At 48.1% G+C, this 24,428-nt stretch overlaps 1 protein-coding gene across 1 annotated transcript in view; it reads left to right on the top strand.

The window, feature by feature from the left end:
• LOC118274312 (microtubule-associated protein futsch) overlaps nt 1-24,428 on the top strand; it is a 198,234-nt gene that overhangs the window by 162,784 nt on the left and 11,022 nt on the right. Inside the window, 15 exon segments of the mRNA XM_050707568.1 lie at nt 446-617; nt 1,595-9,592; nt 9,628-9,858; nt 9,861-10,444; nt 10,595-12,413; nt 13,500-14,383; nt 14,576-15,071; nt 15,138-16,717; nt 16,838-17,840; nt 18,142-18,374; nt 18,527-21,292; nt 21,839-22,888; nt 23,061-23,738; nt 23,740-24,094; nt 24,097-24,362. Of these exon segments, the coding sequence (XP_050563525.1) occupies nt 446-617; nt 1,595-9,592; nt 9,628-9,858; nt 9,861-10,444; nt 10,595-12,413; nt 13,500-14,383; nt 14,576-15,071; nt 15,138-16,717; nt 16,838-17,840; nt 18,142-18,374; nt 18,527-21,292; nt 21,839-22,888; nt 23,061-23,738; nt 23,740-24,094; nt 24,097-24,362 (20,115 nt within the window).

The raw sequence follows: 24,428 nt of genomic DNA, 5'->3' as shown, positions 1-24,428 counted from the left end.
ACCAACATAATTTTTATAGTCTTAAGGAATATTTAGATTATAAGTTTTAATTTTTTAATTATTTTGCATGTTGTATTACCATAGATACAAACTCACATTTCTGTGATAATTTGAAATATTTGCATGCTTATAATTTAAGCAAAACATGTGAATCCCATTTTAATTGTAAGACCTTTATATACCATGTTTTGAAGCAAATAAATATATTTCTATTTCTATTTCTATTTCTATAAGATATAATTTTAATTATCATCATCATAAGCTGGAAAATCCCCTTGTCCTCTTTGTCCACCACTTCGAAGGCCATCCCACCACTTGCATCCATTAATTCCGCAATTTTCTGGCGATTCATCTATCGATCCACTACTCGAGTACTTTCATGGCCCATCGACCGTCAGTATTTCGAGCTAACATAACTTTAATACCTTAATTTAACAATTTCCAGGAAAGGCGCGCTCTCGCGAGCCCTGACGGAGACAAGGACACGGATCCCCTGCTAGTGTCGCTGCTGCAGGAGGGCTCCGACATGATGGCCGACCTGCGCCACATCAACCTCAAGCCACAACACTGCTACAGAAACCCAGAGCCCATCAATCTCTACCACAAAGTTGGGCATGGTAAGCCTGAACTACTATTTGAAATATAAAGTGACTGAGTGTTAAGTAAGGAAATAAGTCTGAGGTGACTATATAAGTTAGTTTTTATACATAGTTCAGCTTCATTCAATAATATAAATCTTCTTTTATTAATACAAGATAAAGTTCTTCAGTTATCAAGGCGTCCCTGCTTACTGAATTAAAAGCGTTTTTTATGTCAACCTTTAAAATGACCTCACTTTGATTGCTATTTATAAAGGTAGAAAGGGCATGTACCGCAGCCTCGCAGCCCCTTTGGAACCAAAGCCTAATTGTGAGGGCTGGAATTTGCTGGCCAACGACTCATTGTAAAATGCACAGCAAATTTTGGCTGCGATACGCCTATAGGTGCAACCTACGGCAATGGGACGAATACCGCCATCCCTCTTCCGCAGGGCACATAAATTAGCCCCGTACAAGACGTCGATGACGGATTCGTTCACATTGCCGGAGAGCATTAAATTAATTAGGGCCGTCAACTCCCTCAAAAGGGACTCACCAGCTTCCCCGGCGCTTGAACACGTTAGGTCCTTTAGATGTTGAGGGGACAAGCCGTCGAGGCCGCCGGCAGAACCATTTCGAAAGGAGTCGATGGCCCCACGCCTTCAGTTATTAAGTATGTACAATGGTGGTCACATGCGCCTGACCACCATTAAACTAATATTTGCTTGCACCTAATAATAAACGCTCTCTATCCCCGCCCCATGACTTTAAATTTACGAATGAAGAAATAAATTTATGAATGAATGTAGCCGAACGATATCAAACGTATCACTGACTAAGGGATTACACGTGTTGCGTCACTAAGTTGCGACTTTACCGTTTTTCTATTATACATTTATGGGGTATGATATAATATTTTGATGGACTCAAGCGCAAAATTTTTAAAATGGCCATTTTATTCGGTCCTCCACGGTACATAATATCATATTTTAACCCTCACCTTTTCTTTATTTCAGGTACCCTCGACATGTACGTACTGAATCCGTCCAAGGACTCTAAATACGTTCGTGAATTCTTAAAACGTTGGCACAACAGTGAACAAAAGTTATTTGAAGGTGCGAGTGTGTCCGGACAGTTTAACTTCCCGATACCTAACTTAGTTTCAATCTGTGCGTTACTAGTGTGGCGCCCAGCCAACCCCGATGACACGATCACGAGGATTATGTTCCCAGGATCGACACCACAACACAAAATATTCGAAGGCTTAGAAAAACTTAAACACTTAGAATTCCTACAACATCCCACTTGCACAGGCAGGCAAATGGCACCCACGGTACCAGCTGTCACCGCCACAGCAACTACAGTTACAACTACAAAAACTAGCGCCAAGACGACAACCAAATCTAGTAAAGAAAGAAGCATCATTACAGAAAAAACGAAAGATGAAAAAATTGTTGAACCCGAACCACCTCCAAAAGACCTCAAAGAAGGTGAAACAAAGAATATAATAGACAATAAACTACTTAGTGAACTCGTAGATGGGGAAGATAAAATGGACTCCGTCTTACACGAGGCTATAACTGCGAGGATAGAAACTAAACTAGATGATAAGATTGCTCAATACGAGAGCACTGTGATAGATGGTCTGCCTAAAAAGAAAGATGTCAAGAAGAAGGCTGTGGATAAGAAAACGAAACGCGTTGATAAGACTGATGAAGTTAAAGACTCTGTAGTTAAGGCTGATGCTAAAAAAGTTGACGCCGAACCGAAAACAAAAGTAGAAAAGAAAACTAAAGTTGACACACGCAAATCTGAAATGACGTCGTCAATTACAAGAAGTAAAATCAGTCATCGCGCAACGCGGGCTGTTTCAGAGCGAAAAGCGACATCAAGTATAGAGAAAAAAGCAGGATCAGAAGACAAAAAATCACCTCCAACTACACCTAAAAAATTAGCTGATACTAAAACTACTCCATCCGTACCAGTTTTAAAAGACAAAATAAAAGCCAAAACTAGAAGACTGAGTCCAGGAAGCACCCCAGCTAAGAGCACTAAAGAAGCGAAAAATCGTATGGTTGTCGAATCAAAATACAAACAAGCATCGCCCAAACGAGAAACCACAGCAAAATCATCTGAAAAGAAAGAAACTAAAGCTAAACGGGAACCTATCTCGCGCCGGCCAAGACCCTTATCATCACCGGTGAAAGGGTTGAAAGCTATGAAGAGCCCAACCAAATCTGTGAAGTCAGTTAAAGGAGATGCCTCAAAATTAAAGGGTTTACAAAGAGTAAATTATGAAGATATACTGAAAGATGCAAAGAAATCTGATGAAGACACATCCAAATCCCTCGATGATATTAAACAACAAGAGTTGGATGAAAGAGAAGAACAAGAAATCGTAAGAGAAATTGAAGCTGTCTTCAATAGGGACAGCGAAGCTGAAGAGAAAATTGAATTTGTAGGACGGTCGGATATTGAAAAAATTACATGCCTGTTAGATGATACTAAGACTGAAACGACTGCCGACGGCGAATTTGAAGAAGAATATCTTATAATCGAAAAAGAAGAAGTTGAACAGTATACTGAAGACTCTGCTGTGGAACGAGAGGATAGTCACGAGCATGAAGATGAATTACAAAAACATGCTAAAGATAAAGAGGAATCTGAGAAAAAGAAAGATATTACAGTACTAGAAAAACCTGAAGAAACACAAATCAAGACTGAAGCAGTTATCGAAACTGATACGAAACAAATTGAATCTAAAGAACACTCAGTGAGCGTTGAAGAAAAACAAGACATTAGCAGTGAAAAGAAAACCTCTGATAGTAAAAGTATTCCTAAACCGAAAGATTCTCTTGAAATGCAGGTTCAAGAGTCTCAGCCGGATGAGAAGATTTCTACTACTATTGAATCAGGGGCAACCACTGCACCAACGCTACCTGAAGATGAAAGGATAACACTTGATGATATTAAAGAGGATCAACAGGTTGAAGAAAAACACGTTCAAGAAGAGACTAAGGAAGTAATTCCACCACAAAGTTTAATCGATACAAAACCGTTATCACTAGAAAAGAGTCCTAAACTCGAATCTGTTCCAGTTCCAATAAGAGAAATCGTCAAGACTCCAGATGAAGTAGCCGATTTACCTTTGCATGAAGAAGTTGACTACAGAACTTACGTAGAAAAGAAAACACCAGAGGAAGAATTCGTAAAACGAAAATCTGATGACGTCAAAGTTCCTACAGACCTACCTCTCCTAGATCAAGAAGGTGGAGTAACATACAAAGGAATGAAAGCTGTTCAAGATGATGTTGTTATCAAAACAGTGCAACGTGCGTCCCATGCTGAACTTGTTACTGTCACACCTGGATCGGCTCCAGAGTCCCCAATGTACCACGAACAAATGAAAGTGTCAGCAGTCCCCGATAAAGACTTAAAACCAGTTAAAGAATATGATGATGGAGAATACGACTACGGGCAGTATACTGAGAAATTACGAGAAACTCACATTACAACTCTCGATTCACCAATAAAAGATGATATTATTGTAATCGAAGAGATTCCTTGTATGCCCGAAAAGATCCCTTCAATACCAGAAGATGTTGAAAAAGAGATTGAAGAAGCTCGTAAGTTAGAAATGCCCGACAAACCTCCTTTGAGTCCTAAAGAAGTGGAAAAAATCGTTGCTGATGTTGCTGAAGTACTTAAATCAGACAAAAGCTTAGATGAAATCATGGCTGAGAAATCACCTTTGCTTAGCAAATCTCCGGAAGTTTTTCCAAGCACGCCAGTTACTGTTAGTGCTATCGAAGCTACAAAAATGCTCTTAACTAGTGAACAAGCAATTAAGCACGATCTTCATGAAGAACTCAAAGAGACAAAAGCTCTTGATGCAAAGCCACATGAAAGCTCTGAAATACAAAAAGAAGTATCACCAGCCCGATCCATTACATCGGATGATGTAAGTGAAACCTCAGACAAGACAGTGCTCAGTGAAAGCAAACGAGTCAAACGAGAACTCGTAGATGAAACGATCATCGAAAAAGTCGATGATGTTAAAGAAAGTGTACAAAAAGAAATTAGTTCTGATGTAACTGATCATATTGTTAAAGAAGAATCTTTACCCAAGGACTTAGAAGAAAAGCCCGAAAAACGAGTAATCACCACACTAGAATCAGCAAAAACGTTAGAAAAACTGGAGGAAAAAATTGCTGATCTTAAGAGAAAAGAAGAGAAAACTTTACAAGAAAAGACTGAAGTTTCAGACGAACCCGTTAAAGACAAATCGCCTTCTGAAGAAAAAGAAGTTTCGGAAAAAGAAATTCCGAAAAAGACTTTATTGCAAAAGGCTGAAACTAAAGTTGAAAAAGTTGCCGAAAAAGTGTCGGCATTCAAAGATGAAGTTTTCGGATTCTTCGGCAAAAAAACTGACAAGAAAGAGCCAAGCCCAGAAAAAGAAAGTCCCGAAAAAGATAAAGTAAAGGAAACTGAAACCAAAAAAGAATCAGTTTCCAAAACACCAAGCCCCACTAAAGTAGAACCTTCTGAAGATCTTTTGATAGAAAAAGAAAAGCCTGGAGTATCAATATTCGATGAAATGAAAGACCATATTATTGATGTTACCAAAGATGCTACAAAAGAACTAGATTTGAAGAAACTCACGCCTGAAGAACTAATTTCTAGTGAAAAAGAGCCAAGTCCAGATATCTCAGACGATAAGCTTCCTAGCTTAATCTACGATGAAGATCAAGAATTAGACATTGAAGAAAGATTGATTGGATTTGAACCCAGTGGTAAACCAGAGGAATTCACAACAACACAAGTTACAACAATTACTGAGAAAGGTATCGTCATCATTAGGAAGTCAACAATAACAACTATTTTACAAGAATATAGTAATGTTACTCGAACGATTGTTAGATATAAAACCACTGTTCTAACTATTGAAGATGATGAACTTCCAGATGGTAAAAAGACTGGAAGAACGTACAGAAAAGTATCTCTTTCTCATGAACGACCAAAACTTGGTATAACAAAAGCGGATGAAAAGCCACCTAGCCCTGTTAAGCTTGATAAAGAGGAGCCACAAAAAGACAAAATTGACGACAAGCCTAGTTTGCCCGTTCAAACTGAAGAAAAACTATCAAAATCCACGGATTTAGAAGATAAAACAGTTTTGACGACCTCCAAACCAGACTTAATTTATAATGAAGATGAGGAATTAGAAATTGAAGAACGACTAATGGCTTTTGAACCGGCTGGAAAACCAGAAGAAGTAACTACTACACAAATAACAACAATTACAGAAAAAGGTATCTTAATCAAAAGAAAATGCATAGTGACGACAATCCTACAAGAATACACTAATGTATCTAAAACGACATTCAGATATAAAACTACTGTTTTAACGATTGAAGAAGACGAGATGCCGGATGGTGCCAAATTTAGTCGAACCACCCGAAAAGTCTCCCTTGCTTATGAAAAACCGAAACTGCCATCTCCTGCACCTAGCGAAAAATCTATTAGTTCAGAAGTAGATATATCGGAAAAATTATCTGAAAGAACAACAGTCGAAAAGGATGAAGGAGAACCTATTGCAGGTACCCTTGATGACAAAATAGTTAGTCCAGTAAAATCAGAGGAACCTGTTTCTCCAAAACCAGACGGAACAACACCTACTTTAATCTGGGATGAGTCACAAGAAGCAGAAATTGATGAGATATTAAAAGATTTTATGGCTTTGGGTAAACCTGAAGAACACACTATTCATAAAGATGAAACTGTCATTGTGAAAGGAGTAAAGGTAATGAGAGAATATATAATTACTACAGTAATCACTGAATTTAAACATGTCACTAAAAAAATTATAAAATATAAGGTATGCATTATGACTATAGAAGCCGATGATTACCCCGATGGTTCTAAGTATACCCGTGTTTTTAGACAAATGAAACTTTTCGATAAGAAACCTGTTCCTGTACCATTTGAATTCGAAGATAAATTACAAATCCCTGAAGAAGGGTCAAATGTGGTAACGAGTGTTAGGACTATGCTTGCCGTAGCCAATAAAAAACCAGAACTTGACAAACCAGATGATAAAGCCATTGGTCTACCGATAGCTAGCAAGAAAGAACAAGATTTAATCGAGCATGAGGAAAAGTCACCCAGCCCAGTGCATCTTGACGAGAAAGCACCCAGTCCCGACAAAATGGACGACAAAGAGCCTAGCCCAATCAAGCCTGATGAGAGGAAACCAAGTCTCATCACGCCAGACGACAAGGCACCCAGCCCAGTGCATCTCGATGAGAAAGCACCCAGCCCAGTGCATCTCGATGAGAAAGCACCCAGCCCAGTGCATCTGGATGAGAAAGCACCCAGCCCAATCAAGCCCGATGAGAGGAAGCCAAGTCTCATCACACCAGAAGAAAAGGCACCTAGCCCAGTTCATCTCGACGAGAAAATACCCAGCCCAGTACAAGTACATCTCGATGAGAAAGTACCCAGCCCAGTCAAATTAGATGACAAAGAACCAAGCTCGGTTAAGCCTGAAGAGAGGAAGCCAAGTCTCATCACGCCAGACGACAAGGCACCTAGCCCAGTGCATCTCGATGAGAAAGCACCCAGCCCAGTGCATCTGGATGAAAAGGTACCCAGCCCAGTCAAGCCTGATGACAAAGAACCTGGCCTGGTCAAGCCCGATGAGAGGAAGCCAAGTCTCATCACTCAAGACGAAAAGGCTCCCAGCCCAGTCAAGCCTGATGAGAGGAAGCCAAGTCTCATCACACCAGAAGAAAAGGTACCCAGCCCAGTCAAGCCAGACGAGAAAGAGCCTAGCCCAGTCAAGCCTGATGATAGAAAGCCAAGTCTCATCACACCAGAAGACAAGGTACCCAGCCCAGTCAAGCCAGACGAGAAAGAGCCTAGCCCAGTCAAGCCTGATGAGAGGAAGCCAAGTCTCATCACATCAGAAGACAAGGCACCTAGCCCAGTGCATCTCGACGAGAAAATACCCAGCCCAGTACAAGTACATCTCGATGAGAAAGTACCCAGCCCAGTCAAATTAGATGACAAAGAACCAAGCTTGGTTAAGCCTGACGAGAGGAAGCCAAGTCTCATCACACCAGACGACAAGGCACCCAGCCCAGTCAAGCCAGACGAGAAAGAGCCTAGCCCAGTCAAGCCTGATGAGAGGAAACCAAGTCTCATCACACCAGAAGAAAAGGCACCTAGCCCAGTGCATCTCGACGAGAAAGCACCCAGCCCAGTCAAGCCCGATGACAAAGAACCAAGCCCAGTTAAGCCTGAAGAGAGGAAACCAAGTCTCATCACGCCAGACGACAAGGCACCCAGCCCAGTGCATCTGGATGAGAAAGCACCCAGCCCAGTGCATCTGGATGAAAAGGTACCCAGCCCAGTCAAGCCCGATGACAAAGAACCAAGCTTGGTTAAGCCTGATGAGAGGAAGCCAAGTCTCATCACGCAAGACGAAAAGGCTCCCAGCCCAGTGCATCTCGATGAGAAAGCACCCAGCCCAGTGCATCTCGATGAGAAAGCACCCAGCCCAGTGCATGTCGACGAGAAAGCACCCAGCCCAGTGCATCTCGATGAGAAAGCACCCAGCCCAGTGCATCTGGATGAAAAGGTACCCAGCCCAGTCAAGCCTGATGACAAAGAACCAAGCTTGGTTAAGCCTGACGAAAGGAAGCCAAGTCTCATCACGCAAGACGAAAAGGCACCTAGCCCGGTGCATCTTGACGAAAAAGCACCCAGTCCCGACAAATTGGATGATAAAGAACCTAGCCTGGTCAAGCCTGATGAGAGGAAGCCAAGTCTCATCACACCAGAAGAAAAGGTACCCAGCCCAGTCAAGCCAGACGAGAAAGAGCCTAGCCCAGTCAAGCCTGATGATAGGAAACCAAGTCTCATCACGCCAGAAGAAAAGGCACCTAGCCCAGTACATCTCGACGAGAAAGCACCCAGCCCAGTACATCTCGATGATAAAGCACCCAGTCCCGACAAAGTGGATGATAAAGAACCTAGCCTGGTCAAGCCTGATGAGAGGAAGCCAAGTCTCATCACGCAAGACGAAAAGGCTCCCAGCCCAGTCAAGCCAGACGAGAAAGAGCCCAGCCCAGTCAAGCCAGATGAGAAAGAGCCTAGCCCAGTCAAGCCTGATGAGAGGAAGCCAAGTCTCATCACACCAGAAGAAAAGGCACCTAGCCCAGTCAAGCCAGACGAGAAAGAGCCTAGCCCAGTCAAGCCTGATGATAGGAAGCCAAGTCTCATCACACCAGAAGACAAGGCACCTAGCCCAGTACATCTCGACGAGAAAGCACCTAGTCCAGTACATCTAGATGAAAGAGTACCCAGCCCAGTCAAGCCCGATGACAAAGAACCAAGCTTGGTTAAGCCTGACGAGAGGAAGCCAAGTCTCATCACACCAGAAGAAAAGGCACCTAGCCCAGTCAAGCCAGACGAGAAAGAGCCTAGCCCAGTCAAGCCTGATGATAGGAAACCAAGTCTCATCACGCCAGAAGACAAGGCACCTAGCCCAGTACATCTCGACGAAAAAGCACCCAGTCCAGACAAAGTGGATGATAAAGAACCTAGCCTGGTCAAGCCCGATGAGAGGAAGCCAAGTCTCATCACACCAGAAGAACAGGCACCTAGTCCAGTCAAGCCAGACGACAAAGAGCCTAGCCCAGTCAAGCCTGATGAGAGGAAGCCAAGTCTCATCACACCAGAAGACAAGGCACCTAGCCCAGTGCATCTCGACGAGAAAATACCCAGCCCAGTACAAGTACATCTCGATGAGAAAGTACCCAGCCCAGTCAAATTAGATGACAAAGAACTAAGCTTGGTTAAGCCTGACGAGAGGAAGCCAAGTCTCATCTCGGAAGACGAAAAGGCTCCCAGCCCAGTCATCTCGATGAGAAAGCACCCAGTCCAGTCATCACCAGAAGACAAGGCACCTAGCCCAGTCAAGCCAGATGAGAAAGAGCCAGCCCAGTCAAGCCTGATGAGAGGAAGCCACAGTCTCATGCACCAGAAGAAAAGGCTCCTAGTCCAGTCAAGCCAGATGAGAAAGAGCCTAGTCCAGTCAAGCCTGACGAGAGGAAGCCAAGTCTCATCACACAAGACGAAAAGGCATCCTAGCCCAGTGCATCTCGACGAGAAAGCACCCAGCCCGACAAATCTGGACGAAAAGAGCCTAGCCCAGTCAAGCCTGATGAGAGGAAGCCAAGTCTCATCACACCAGAAGACAAAGCACCTAGCCCAATCATCTCGACGAGAAAATACCCAGCCCAGTCAAGCCTGATGAGAGGAAGCCAAGTCTCATCACACCAGAAGAAAAGGCACCTAGCCCAGTCAAGCCAGACGACAAAGAGCCTAGTCCAGTCAAGCCTGATGAGAGGAAGCCTAGTCTCATCACACCAGAAGACAAGGCTCCTAGTCCAGTCAAGCCAGACGACAAAGAGCCTAGTCCAGTCAAGCCTGATGAGAGGAAGCCTAGTCTCATCACACCAGAAGAAAAGGCACCTAGCCCAGTGCATGTCGACGAGAAAGAGCCTAGCTCAGTCAAGCCTGATGATAGGAAGCCAAGTCTCATCACACCAGAAGAAAAGGCACCTAGCCCAGTACATCTCGATGAAAAAGCACCCAGTCCAGTACATCTCGATGATAAAGCACCCAGTCCCGATAAAGTGGATGATAAAGAACCTGGCCTGGTCAAGCCCGATGAGAGGAAGCCAAGTCTCATCACACCAGAAGAAAAGGCACCCAGTCCAGTCAAGCCAGACGAGAAAGAGCCTAGCCCAGTCAAGCCTGATGAGAGGAAGCCAAGTCTCATCACACCAGACGACAAGGCACCCAGCCCAGTACATCCGACGAGAAAGACCCAGCCCAGTCAAGTACATCTCGATGAGAAAGCCAGCCCAGTCAATCAGATGACAAAGCACCAAGCTTGGTTAATCTCGACGAGAAAAAGCCCAGTCAAGTACATCTGGAGACGAAAGGCTCCCAGCCCAGTCAAGCCTGATGAGAGGAAGCCAAGTCTCATCACACCAGAAGAGAGGAAGCCAAGTCTTATCACACTAGACGACAAGGCACCCAGCCCAGTCAAGCCTGACGATAAAGAGCCTAGCCCAGTCAAGCCTGATGAGAGGAAGCCAAGTCTCATCACACCAGAAGACAAGGCACCTAGCCCAGTCAAGCCAGACGACAAAGAGCCTAGTCCAGTCAAGCCTGATGAGAGGAAGCCTAGTCTCATCACACCAGAAGACAAGGCACCAAGCCCAGTGCATCTCGACGAGAAAGCACCCAGCCCAGTACATCTCGACGAAAAAACACCCAGCCCAGTCAAGCCCGATGACAAAGAACCAAGCTTGGTTAAACCTGACGAGAGGAAGCCAAGTCTTATCACACTAGACGACAAGGCACCCAGCCCAGTCAAGCCTGATGAGAGGAAGCCAAGTCTCATCACACCAGAAGAAAAGGCACCTAGCCCAGTCAAGCCAGACGACAAAGAGCCTAGCCCAGTCAAGCCTGATGAGAGGAAGCCAAGTCTCATCACACCAGAAGACAAGGCACCTAGCCCAGTGCATCTCGACGAGAAAGCACCCAGCCCAGTACATCTCGATGATAAAGCACCCAGTCCCGACAAAGTGGACGAGAAAGAGCCTAGCCCAGTCAAGCCTGATGAGAGGAAGCCAAGTCTCATCACACAAGAAGACAAAGCACCTAGCCCAGTGCATGTCGACGAGAAAGAGCCTAGCCCAGTCAAGCCTGATGAGAGCAAGCCAAGTCTCATCACACCAGACGACAAGGCACTCAGTCCAGTCAAGCCGGACGAGAAAGAGCCTAGCCCAGTCAAGCCTGATGAGAGGAAACCAAGTCTCATCACGCCAGAAGAAAGGGCACCCAGCCCAGTGCATCTAGATGAGAAAGCACCCAGCCCAGTCAAGCCTGATGAGAGGAAGCCAAGTCTCATCACACCAGAAGAAAAGGCACCTAGCCCGGTTCATCTCGACGAGAAAGCACCCAGCCCAGTACATCTCGATGATAAAGCACCCAGTCCTGACAAAGTGGACGAGAAAGAGCCTAGCCCAGTCAAGCCTGATGAGAGGAAGCCAAGTCTCATCACGAAAGACGACAAGGCACCTAGCCCAGTGCATCTCGACGAGAAAATACCCAGTCCCGACAAAATGGATGATAAAGAACCTAGCCTGGTCAAGCCCGATGAGAGGAAGCCAAGTCTCATCACACCAGAAGAAAAGGCACCTAGCCCGGTTCATCTCGACGAGAAAGCACCCAGCCCAGTGCATCTCGATGAGAAAGCACCCAGCCCAGTGCATCTGGATGAAAAGGTACCCAGCCCAGTCAAGCCCGATGACAAAGAACCAAGCTTGGTTAAGCCTGACGGAAGGAAGCCAAGTCTCATCACGCCAGACGACAAGGCACCCAGCCCAGTGCATCTCGATGAGAAAGCACCCAGCCCAATCAAGCCCGATGAGAGGAAGCCAAGTCTCATCACACCAGAGGAAAAGGCACCCAGCCCAGTCAAGCCCGACGACAAAGAGCTTAGCCCGGCTAAGCTTGATGAGAAAAAACCGAGTCTCATCACACCATTAGAAAAGGCGCCCAGCCCAGTACATCCAGATGAAAAAACATCCAGCCCAGTTAAACCCGATGAAAAAGAGCCTAGTTCAGTAAAACCTGATGAAAGAAAGCCCAGTCTTATCACGCCAGAAGAAAAAGCATCCAGTCCAGTACATCTCGAAGAGAAAGTCCCTACACCAGTGAAGATAGATGACAAAGTAGAGGAAAAAGAATTAAGTCTTTCTGAGACTGACGATGACCTATCTAGCATTATATCTGTAGAAAAAATCAGCAAAGTAACTGATCAATGCCCTGAAAAACTTATAGACGACAAATTTAGTCCAAGCAAAACTTTTGACACTGTCAAACTGGATCACCAAAAATTAGTTAAACAGGAAGAAGATGACGATGGATTCATAGTCATAGATAAACATCATCTTGAAGACGTACACGTAGCTCCAGAAACTGTTACTAAATTAAGCCCAAAGGAACAAATTGAATTAAAAGCGGACGAAATAAATGAAAAAAAAATCACCATCGATGAAAAATCACTAGAATTCAAAATTTCTGATGCCATTCTCAGCAAAGTTCCTGAAAAAGAACCTAGTCCAGAGAAAGAGGCTCAGATAACGGATGAAGTGGATCAAGGCATTAGAATCAAAGATGACCTGCTCCACAGTACAATAACAAAACAACTTACGGGCTTAAAGGATGAACGACAACAACCTGACGATGAAATACCTAGCCCTGATCTTGTGTCAGATGCGAGTTCTCTACAAGACAGCTTATTGACACAAAAAGATAACATTCACCTAGAAATAGATAACAAACAGATAATTTCCGACAAAGATTTAAAAATCATCGATAAAGTAGAAAAAGCCCTTGTACAAACAACAGCTAAATTAATAACTGATGAAATTGGAATCAAGGAAACAACTAAACAACATTCAAGTATAAGTGATGAACTGGTTATTGATACAAAACAAGACTTACAAATTGAACAACAACTCGATGAAATCAATAAAAAAGATATCATTTCTAACAAACTTGATGACAAGCAAGTTGATTTAGAAAAAGATATACATCACATCAAAGACGACAAAAAAGCAATCGATGGTGAGGACCAAGACGGTATAGCTCATGTACCATTACAAAAACTAAAGATAACAGAAAATCTATTAAGCCAAATCGATGTCAAGATTGACGATAAGTCTGATGAGAAGGCGCCCAGCCATGTCAAACCTGATGAAAGAGCAACCAGTCCTGCGAAACCTGATGAGAAGGCACTCAGCCCTACCAAGATCGATGAGAAGGAAACTGTAGATGACCATCTTGACGAGAAAGCGCCTAGCCCAACTAAGCCTGATGACAAGGCTCCCAGCCCAATCAAGCCTGATGACAAAGAAACTGCAGATGACCATCTTGACGAGAAAGCGCCTAGCCCAGCTAAGCCTGATGAAAAGGCCCCCAGTCCAGTCAAGCCTGATGAGAAGGCAGCCAGTCCAGTCAAGCCTGATGAGAAGGCACCCAGCCCTATCAAGGTTGATGAGAAGGAAACTGCAGATGACAAGCTTGACAAGCTTGATGAGAAAGAACCTAGTCCAGTCAAGCCTGATGAGAAGGCAGCCAGTCCAGTCAAGCCTGATGAGAAGGAGACTGCAGATGACAAGCTTGACAAGGCGCCTAGCCCAGCTAAGCTTGATGAGAAAGAACCTAGTCCAGTCAAGCCTGATGAGAAGGCTGCCAGTCCAGTCAAGCCTGATGAGAAGGAGACTGCAGATGACAAGCTTGACAAGGCGCCTAGCCCAGCTAAGCTTGATGAGAAAGAACCTAGTCCAATCAAGCCTGATGAGAAGGCAGCCAGCCCGGTCAAGCCCGATGAGAAGGAGACTGCAGATGACAAGCTTGACAAGCTTGATGATAAAGAACCTAGTCCAGTCAAAGCTGATGAGGAGGCACCCAGCCCTATCAAGGTTGATGAGAAGGAAACTGCAGATGACAAGCTTGACAAGGCGCCCAGCCCAGCTAAGCTTGATGAGAAAGAACCTAGTCCAGTCAAGCCTGATGAGAAGGCTGCCAGTCCAGTCAAGCCTGATGAGAAGGCTGCCAGTCCAGTCAAGCCTGATGAGAAGGAGACTGCAGATGACAAGCTTGACAAGGCGCCTAGCCCAGCTAAGCTTGATGAGAAAGAGCCAAGCCTAGTCCAAGCCTGACGAGAAGGTACCTAGTCCAGCCAAACCTGACGAGAAAGCACCTCAGCCCAGATCAAGCCTGATGAGAAGGAGACTGCCGTTGACAAGCTTGACGAGAAGGCAGCCAGTCCAGTCAAGCCTGATGAGAAGGCAGCCAGTCCTATCAAGGTTGATGAGAAAGAGACTGCAGATGACAAGCTTGACAAGCTTGATGATAAAGAACCTAGTCCAGTCAAGCCTGATGAGAAGGCACCCAGCCCTATCAAGGTTGATGAGAAGGAAACTGCAGATGACAAGCTTGACAAGGCGCCCAGCCCAGCTGAGCTTGATGAGAAAGAACCTAGTCCAGTCAAGCCTGATGAGAAGGCAGCCAGTCCAGTCAAGCCTGATGAGAAGGCTGCCAGTCCAGTCAAGCCTGATGAGAAGGAGACTGCAGATGACAAGCTTGACGATAAAGTGCCTAGCCCAGTCAAGCTTGATGACAAAGAGCCAAGCCCAGTCAAGCCTGACGAGAAGGTACCTAGTCCAGCCAAACCTGACGAGAAAGCACCTAGCCCAGTCAAGCCTGACGAGAAAGAACCTAGCGCGGTTAAGCCCGATGAGAGGAAACCAAGTCTCATCACGACAGACGATAAGGCACCTAGCCCAATCAAGCTAGATGACAAAGAGCCTAGCCCAGTCAAGCCTGAAGAGAGGAAGCCAAGTCTAATCACATCCGAAGAAAAGGCCCCTAGCCCAGAACAATTCGACGAAAAAATACCTAGCCCAGAACAAGTACACCTCGATGAGAAAGTACCCAGTCCAGTCAAGCCTGACGAGAAAGCACCTAGCCCAGTCAAGCCTGACGAGAAAGCGCCTAGCCCAGTCAAGCCTGACGATAAAGAGACTGCCGATGACAAGCTTGACGAGAAGGTGGCTAGCCCAGTCAAGCCTGACGAGAAAGCACCTAGCCCAGTCAAGCCTGACGAGAAGGAGACTGCCGATGATAAGCTTGACGAGAAGGTGCCTAGCCCAGTCAAGCCTGACGAGAAAGCGCCTAGCCCAGTCAAGCCTGACGAGAAAGCGCCTAGCCCAGTCAAGCCTGACGAGAAAGCGCCTAGCCCAGTCAAGCCTGACGAGAAAGCACCTAGCCCAGTCAAGCCTGACGATAAAGAGACTGCCGATGACAAGCTTGACGATAAGGTGGCTAGCCCAGTCAAGCCTGATGAGAAAGCGCCTAGCCCAGTCAAGCCTGACGAGAAAGCACCTAGTCCAGTCAAGCCTGATGAGAAGGAGACTGCAGATGACAAGCTTGACAAGGCGCCTAGCCCAGCCAAGCTTGATGAGAAAGCAGCTAGTCCAGTCAAGCCTGATGAGAAGGAGACTGCCGTTGACAAGCTTGACGAGAAGGTGGCTAGCCCAGTCAAGCCCGACGAGAAAGCACCTAGCCCAGTCAAGCCTGACGAGAAGGAGACTGCCGATGACAAGCTTGACGAGAAGGTGGCTAGCCCAGTCAAGCCTGACGAGAAAGCACCTAGCCCAGTCAAGCCTGACGAGAAGGAGACTGCCGATGATAAGCTTGACGAGAAGGTGCCTAGCCCAGTCAAGCCTGACGAGAAAGCGCCTAGCCCAGTCAAGCCTGACGAGAAAGCGCCTAGCCCAGTCAAGCCTGACGAGAAAGCGCCTAGCCCAGTCAAGCCTGACGAGAAAGCGCCTAGCCCAGTCAAGCCTGACGAGAAGGAGACTGCCGATGACAAGCTTGACGAGAAGGTGGCTAGCCCAGTCAAGCCCGACGAGAAAGCACCTAGCCCAGTCAAGCCCGATGACAAAGAGCCCAGCCCAGTCAAGCCTGACGAGAAGGAGACTGCCGATGACAAGCTTGACGAGAAGGTGGCTAGCCCAGTCAAGCCTGACGAGAAAGCACCTAGCCCAGTCAAGCCTGACGAGAAGGAGACTGCCGATGATAAGCTTGACGAGAAGGTGCCTAGCCCAGTCAAGCCTGACGAGAAAGCGCCTAGCCCAGTCAAGCCTGACGAGAAAGCGCCTAGCCCAGTCAAGCCTGACGAGAAAGCACCTAGCCCAGTCAAGCCTGACGATAAGGAGACTGCCGATGACAAGCTTGACGAGAAGGTGCCTAGCCCAGCCAAGCCCGACGAGAAAGCACCTAGCCCAATCAAGCCTGACGAGAAAGCACCTAGCCCAGTCAAGCCTGACGATAAAGAGACTGCCGATGACAAGCTTGACGAGAAGGTGGCTAGCCCAGTCAAGCCTGACGAGAAAGCGCCTAGCCCAGTCAAGCCTGACGAGAAAGCACCTAGCCCAGTCAAGCCTGACGAGAAGGAGACTGTCGATGACAAGCTTGACGAGAAGGTGCCTAGTCCAGCCAAACCTGATGAGAAAGCGCCTAGCCCAGTCAAGCCTGACGAGAAAGCGCCTAGCCCAGTCAAGCCTGACGAGAAGGAGACTGCAGATGATAAGCTTGACGAGAAGGTGCCTAGCCCAGTCAAGCCTGACGAGAAAGCGCCTAGCCCAGTCAAGCCTGACGAGAAAGCGCCTAGCCCAGTCAAGCCTGACGAGAAAGCACCTAGCCCAGTCAAGCCTGACGAGAAAGCACCTAGCCCAGTCAAGCCCGATGACAAGGTGCCTATCCCAGACAAGCCTGACGAGAAAGAACCTAGCCCGGTTAAGCCCGATGAGAGGAAACCAAGTCTCATCACGGCAGACGATAAGGCACCCAGTCCAGTCAAGCCAGATGACAAAGAGCCCAGCCCAGTCAAGCCTGAAGAGAGGAAGCCAAGTCTAATCACATCCGAAGAAAAGGCACCTAGCCCAGAACAATTCGACGAAAAAATACCTAGCCCAGAACAAGTACACCTCGATGAGAAAGTACCCAGTCCAGTCAAGCCTGACGAAAAAGCACCTAGCCCAGTCAAGCCTGACGAGAAAGCGCCTAGCCCAGTCAAGCCTGACGAGAAAGCACCTAGCCCAGTCAAGCCTGACGATAAGGAGACTGCCGATGACAAGCTTGACGAGAAGGTGCCTAGCCCAGTCAAGCCCGACGAGAAAGCGCCTAGCCCAGTCAAGCCTGACGAGAAAGCGCCTAGCCCAGTCAAGCCTGACGAGAAGGAGACTGCCGATGACAAGCTTGACGAGAAGGTGCCTAGCCCAGTCAAGCCTGACGAGAAAGCACCTAGCCTAGTTAAGCCCGATGACAAAGTGCCTAGCCCAGTCAAGCCTGACGAGAAGGAGACTGCCGATGACAAGCTTGACGAGAAGGTGCCTAGCCCAGTCAAGCCTGATGAGAAAGCACCTAGCCCAGTCAAGCCTGACGAGAAGGAGACTGCCGATGACAAGCTTGACGAGAAGGTGCCTAGCCCAGTCAAGCCTGATGAGAAAGCACCTAGCCCAGTCAAGCCTGACGAGAAAGCACCTAGCCCAGTCAAGCCTGACGAGAAGGAGACTGTCGATGACAAGCTTGACGAGAAGGTGCCTAGTCAAGCCTGATGACAAAGCGCCTAGCCCAGTCAAGCCTGACGAGAAGGAGACTGCCGATGATAAGCTTGACGAGAAGGTGCCTAGCCCAGTCAAGCCTGACGAGAAAGCGCCTAGCCCAGTCAAGCCTGACGAGAAAGCACCTAGCCCAGTCAAGCCTGACGAGAAGGAGACTGCCGATGATAAGCTTGACGAGAAGGTACCTAGCCCAGTCAAGCCTGACGAGAAAGCGCCTAGCCCAGTCAAGCCCGACGAGAAAGCACCTAGCCCAGTCAAGCCCGATGACAAGGTGCCTATCCCAGACAAGCCTGACGAGAAAGAACCTAGCCCGGTTAAGCCCGATGAGAGGAAACCAAGTCTCATCACGGCAGACGATAAGGCACCCAGTCCAGTCAAGCCAGATGACAAAGAGCCTAGCCCAGTCAAGCCTGAAGAGAGGAAGCCAAGTCTAATCACATCCGAAGAAAAGGCCCCTAGCCCAGAACAATTCGACGAAAAAATACCTAGCCCAGAACAAGTACACCTCGATGAGAAAGTACCCAGTCCAGTCAAGCCTGTCGATAAAACACCTAGCCTAATCAAGCCTGACGAGAAAGCGCCTAGCCCAGTCAAGCCTGACGAGAAAACACCTAGCCCAGTCAAGCCTGACGAGCGCCTAGCCCAGTCAAGCCTGACGAGAAAGTACCTAGCCCAGTCAAGCCTGACGAGAAAACAACTAGCCCAGTCAAGCCTGACGAGAAGGTACCTAGTCCAGCCAAACCTGACGAGAAAGCACCCAGCCCTATTAAGGTTGATGAGAAGGAAACTGCAGATGACAAGCTTGACAAGGCGCCTAGCCCAGCTAAGCTTGATGATAAAGAACCTAGTCCAATCAAGACTGATGAGGCTGCACCCAGCCTGGTCAAAGCTGATGAGGAGGCACTCAGCCCAGTCAAAGCTGATGAGGGCGGACTCAGCCCTGTCAAAACTGACGAGAAAAAAACAGATGCCACGCTTGACGAGAAGATGCCTAGCCCAGATAAGCCTGGTGAAAAAATAATAAAACCAGTTAAACTTGATTTAGTGTCTAGTTTCAAACCAAGTCCGGTTGAATCAGATGAAGAAGTTCTTAGTCCTGCTTTAGTGGACGACACTGAGCCTCTCACTACAAATTTGGTTACCTCTGAACAGCAACTCCCTGAAAATGTTGAATCTAGGCTTGATATTTCTATTGGTAAAGGTTTACCTTTATTAGAAAAAGAATCATCGAAAGCTTTAGATGAAAAAGAAATTGAAAAACAGCTTTTTGGTTTTGAACCAATAGGTGAAACTGAAGAAGATACGACATCACAAATAGTAACAGTTACCGAAAGTGGTATCGTCATAATTAGAAAAACAACAGTAACAACTATCATACAAGAATATTCAGATGTTAGTAAGACAATCACCAAATATAAAATAACAGTAATTTCAATGGAGGCCGATGAACTACCCGATGGCACCAAATTCAGTAGAAGTTTTAAAGAAGTTACTGTTGCGGATACTAGACCTAAGAAGAGCACTGTTAAAATTGAAGTTAAGGAGCCAACACCAATTAAAGATGTCAACCTTTTATTAGCCAACATTGAACCAGAAACTACTAAAACATCTAGTCCAGACGAACATAGCAAAAAGAGCACAATGCATGCCACAGATAGTGAGCAAGTTACCAGCCCTGATACGTTCGATGATTATGAAGTTAGCTCGGTCAAATCTGACGACAAGGAGACTGCAGATGATAAGCTTGACAAAAAGCTGCAAAGCCCAGTCAAGCCTGACGAGAAAACAACTAGCCCAGTCAAGCCTGACGAGAAAACAACTAGCCCAGTCAAGGCTGGTGACAAGGTGCCTAGCCCGGTCAAGCCTGACGAGAAAGCACCTAGCCCAGTCAAGCCTGACGAGAAGGAGACTGCCGATGACAAGCTTGACGAGAAGGTGCCTAGCCCAGTCAAGCCTGACGAGAAAGAACCTAGCCCGGTTAAGCCCGATGAGAGGAAACCAAGTCTCATCACGGCAGACGATAAGGCACCTAGCCCAGTTAAGCCAGCTGACAAAGAGCCTAGCCCAGTCAAGCCTGATGAGAGGAAGCCAAGTCTAATCACGGCAGACGATAAGGCACCTAGTCCAGAACCTGAATTCGACGAAAAAATAATAAGCCCAGCCCAAGTACACCTTGATGAGAAAGTACCCAGTCCAGTCGAGCCTGACGAAAATGCACCTAGCCCAGTCAAGCCTGACGAGAAAGCGCCTAGCCCAGTCAAGCCTGACGAGAAAACAACTAGCCCAGTCAAGCCTGATGAGAAAGCACCTAGCCCAGTCAAGCCTGACGAGAAGGAGACTGCCGATGACAAGCTTGACGAGAAGGTGCCTAGCCCAGTCAAGCCTGACGAGAAAGCGCCTAGCCCAGTCAAGCCTGACGAGAAAGCACCTAGCCCAGTCAAGCCTGACGAGAAAGCGCCTAGCCCAGTCAAGCCTGACGAGAAAGCACCTAGCCCAGTCAAGCCTGACGAGAAAGCACCTAGCCCAGTCAAGCCTGACGAGAAAGCACCTAGCCCAGTCAAGCCTGACGAGAAAACAACTAGCCCAGTCAAGCCTGACGAGAAAGAACCTAGCGCGGTTAAGCCCGATGAGAGGAAACCAAGTCTCATCACGGCAGACGATAAGGCACCCAGTCCAGTCAAGCCAGACGACAAAGAGCCTAGCCCAGTCAAGCCAGATGACAAAGAGCCTAGCCCAGTCAAGCCTGACGAGAAGGTACCTAGCCCAGCCAAACCTGACGAGAAAGCACCCAGCCCTATTAAGGTTGATGAGAAGGAAACTGCAGATGACAAGCTTGACAAGGCGCCTAGCCCAGCTAAGCTTGATGAGATAGAACCTAGTCCAGTCAAGCCTGATGAGAAGGCAGCCAGTCCAGTCAAGCCTGATGAGGACGCACCCAGCCCGGTCAAGCCTGATGAGAAGGAGGCTACAGACGACAAGCTTGACAAGGCGCCTAGCCCAGCTAAGCTTGATGATAAAGAACCTAGTCCAATCAAGAACGAGAAAGGCCTAGCTCCAGTCAAGCCTGATGAGAAAGCACCTAGCCCAGTCAAGCCTGACGAGAAAGCACCTAGCCCAGTCAAGCCTGACGAGAAAGCGCCTAGCCCAGTCAAGCCTGACGAGAAAGCGCCTAGCCCAGTCAAGCCTGACGAGAAAGCGCCTAGCCCAGTCAAGCCTGACGAGAAAGCACCTAGCCCAGTCAAGCCTGACGAGAAGGAGACTGCCGATGATAAGCTTGACGAGAAGGTGCCTAGCCCAGTCAAGCCTGATGAGAAAGCGCCTAGCCCAGTCAAGCCTGACGAGAAAGCGCCTAGCCCAGTCAAGCCTGACGAGAAAGCGCCTAGCCCAGTCAAGCCTGACGAGAAAGCGCCTAGCCCAGTCAAGCCTGACGAGAAGGTGCCTAGCCCAGTCAAGCCTGATGACAAAGAGCCAAGCCCAGTCAAGCCTGACGAGAAAGAACCTAGCCCGGTTAAGCCCGATGAGAGGAAACCAAGTCTCATCACGGCAGACGATAAGGCACCTAGCCCAGTTAAGCCAGCTGACAAAGAGCCTAGCCCAGTCAAGCCTGATGAGAGGAAGCCAAGTCTAATCACATCCGAAGAAAAGGCACCCAGCCCAGAACAATTCGACGAAAAAATACCTAGCCCAGAACAAGTACACCTCGATGAGAAAGCACCTAGCCCAGTCAAGCCTGACGAAAAAGCACCTAGCCCAGTCAAGCCTGACGAGAAAGCACCTAGCCCAGTCAAGCCTGACGAGAAGGAGACTGCCGATGACAAGCTTGACGAGAAGGTGCCTAGCCCAGTCAAGCCTGACGAGAAAGCGCCTAGCCCAGTCAAGCCTGACGAGAAGAGCCAAGCCCAGACAAGCCTGACGAGATAGAACCTGCCCGGTTACAGCCCGATGAGAGGAAACCTAGTCCAGTCAAGCCTGACGAGAAAGGCACCTAGCCCAGTCAAGCCTGACGAGAAAGAGCCTAGCCCAGTCAAGCCTGACGAGAAAACAACTAGCCCAGTCAAGCCTGACGAGAAAACAACTAGCCCAGTCAAGCCTGACGATAAAGCACCTAGCCCAGTCAAGCCTGATGAGAAAGCACCTAGCCCAGTCAAGCCTGACGAGAAAGCACCTAGCCCAGTCAAGCCTGACGAGAAGGAGACTGCCGATGACAAGCTTCAAGAGAAGGTGCCTAGCCCAGTCAAGCCTGACGAGAAAACAACTAGCCCAGTCAAGCCTGACGAGAAAGCACCCAGCCCAGTCAAGCCTGATGAGAAAGCACCCAGTGCAGTCAAACCTGACGAGAAAGAGCCTAGTCCAGTCAAGCCTGGCGATAAAGAGCCTAGTCCAGTCAAGCCTGACGAGAAGGAGACTGCCGATGACAAGCTTCAAGAGAAGGTGCCTAGCCCAGTCAAGCCTGACGAGAAAGCGCCTAGCCCAGTCAAGCCTGACGAGAAAACACCTAGCCCAGTCAAGCCTGACGAGAAAGCACCTAGCCCAGTCAAGCCTGACGAGAAAGCGCCTAGCCCAGTCAAGCCTGACGAGAAAGCGCCTAGCCCAGTCAAGCCTGACGAGAAAACACCTAGCCCAGTCAAGCCTGATGAGAAAGCACCTAGCCCAGTCAAGCCTGACGAGAAAGCGCCTAGCCCAGTCAAGCCTGACGAGAAAACACCTAGCCCAGTCAAGCCTGATGAGAAAGCACCTAGCCCAGTCAAGCCTGACGAGAAAGAGACTGCCGATGACAAGCTCGACGAGAAGGTGCCTAGCCCAGTCAAGCCTGACGAGAAAGCACCTAGCCCAGTCAAGCCTGACGAGAAGGAGACTGTCGATGACAAGCTTGAAGAGAAGGTGCCTAGCCCAGTCAAGCCTGACGAGAAAGCGCCTAGCCCAGTCAAGCCTGACGAGAAAGCACCTAGCCCAGTCAAGCCTGACGAGAAAGCACCTAGCCCAGTCAAGCCTGACGAGAAGGAGACTGCCGATGACAAGCTTGACGAGAAGGTGCCTAGCCCAGTCAAGCCTGACGAGAAAGCGCCTAGCCCAGTCAAGCCTGACGAGAAAGACTGCTGATGACAAGCTAGAGAAGGTGCCCCCAGTCAAGCCTGACGAGAAAGCACCTAGCCCAGTCAAGCCTGACGAGAAGGAGACTGCCGATGACAAGCTTCACGAGAAGGTGCCTAGCCCAGTCAAGCCTGACGAGAAAGCACCTAGCCCAGTCAAGCCTGACGAGAAGGAGACTGCCGATGACAAGCTTGACGAGAAGGTGCCTAGCCCAGTCAAGCCTGACGAGAAGGAGACTGCCGATGACAAGCTTGACGAGAAGGTGCCTAGCCCAGTCAAGCCTGACGAGAAAGCACCTAGCCCAGTCAAGCCTGACGAGAAGGAGACTGCCGATGACAAGCTTCAAGAGAAGGTGCCTAGCCCAGTCAAGCCTGACGAGAAAGCACCTAGCCCAGTCAAGCCTGACGAGAAAACACCTAGCCCAGTCAAGCCTGACGAGAAAGCACCTAGCCCAGTCAAGCCTGACGAGAAGGAGACTGCCGATGACAAGCTTGACGAGAAGGTGCCTAGCCCAGTCAAGCCTGACGAGAAAGCGCCTAGCCCAGTCAAGCCTGACGAGAAAGCACCTAGCCCAGTCAAGCCTGACGAGAAGGAGACTGCCGATGACAAGCTTGACGAGAAGGTGCCTAGCCCAGTCAAGCCTGACGAGAAAGCACCTAGCCCAGTCAAGCCTGACGAGAAAGCACCTAGCCCAGTCAAGCCTGACGAGAAGGAGACTGCCGATGACAAGCTTCAAGAGAAGGTGCCTAGCCCAGTCAAGCCTGACGAGAAAGCGCCTAGCCCCTAGCCTATTCAAGCCTGACGAGAAAGTACCTAGCCCAGTCAAGCCTGATGAGAAAGCACCTAGCCCAGTCAAGCCTGACGAGAAGGAGACTGTCGATGACAAGCTTGACGAGAAGGTGCCTAGCCCAGTCAAGCCTGACGAGAAAGCACCTAGCCCAGTCAAGCCTGACGAGAAGGAGACTGTCGATGACAAGCTTGACGAGAAGGTGCCTAGCCCAGTCAAGCCTGACGAGAAAGCACCTAGCCCAGTCAAGCCTGACGAGAAGGAGACTGCCGATGACAAGCTTCAAGAGAAGGTGCCTAGCCCAGTCAAGCCTGACGAGAAGGTGCCTAGCCCAGTCAAGCCTGATGACAAAGAGCCAAGCCTAGCCCAGTCAAGCCTGACGAGAAAGTGCCTAGCCCAGTCAAGCTTGACGAGAAAGTGCCTAGCCCAGTCAAGCCTGACGAGAAAGCGCCTAGCCCAGTCAAGCCTGATGAGAAAGCACCTAGCCCAGTCAAGCCTGACGAGAAAGAACCTAGCCCGGTTAAGCCCGATGAGAGGAAACCAAGTCTCATCACGGCAGACGATAAGGCACCTAGCCCAGTCAAGCCAGATGACAAAGAGCCTAGCCCAGTCAAGCCTGACGAGAAAGCACCTAGCCCAGTCAAGCCTGACGAGAAGGAGACTGCCGATGACAAGCTTCAAGAGAAGGTGCCT

The sequence above is a fragment of the Spodoptera frugiperda genome, chromosome 3 (genome assembly GCF_023101765.2).
Source record: "Spodoptera frugiperda isolate SF20-4 chromosome 3, AGI-APGP_CSIRO_Sfru_2.0, whole genome shotgun sequence".
NCBI lineage: Eukaryota > Metazoa > Arthropoda > Insecta > Lepidoptera > Noctuidae > Spodoptera > Spodoptera frugiperda.
Note: the sequence above shows the minus strand (reverse complement) of the source record. Positions and strands in the feature narration are given on the sequence as shown.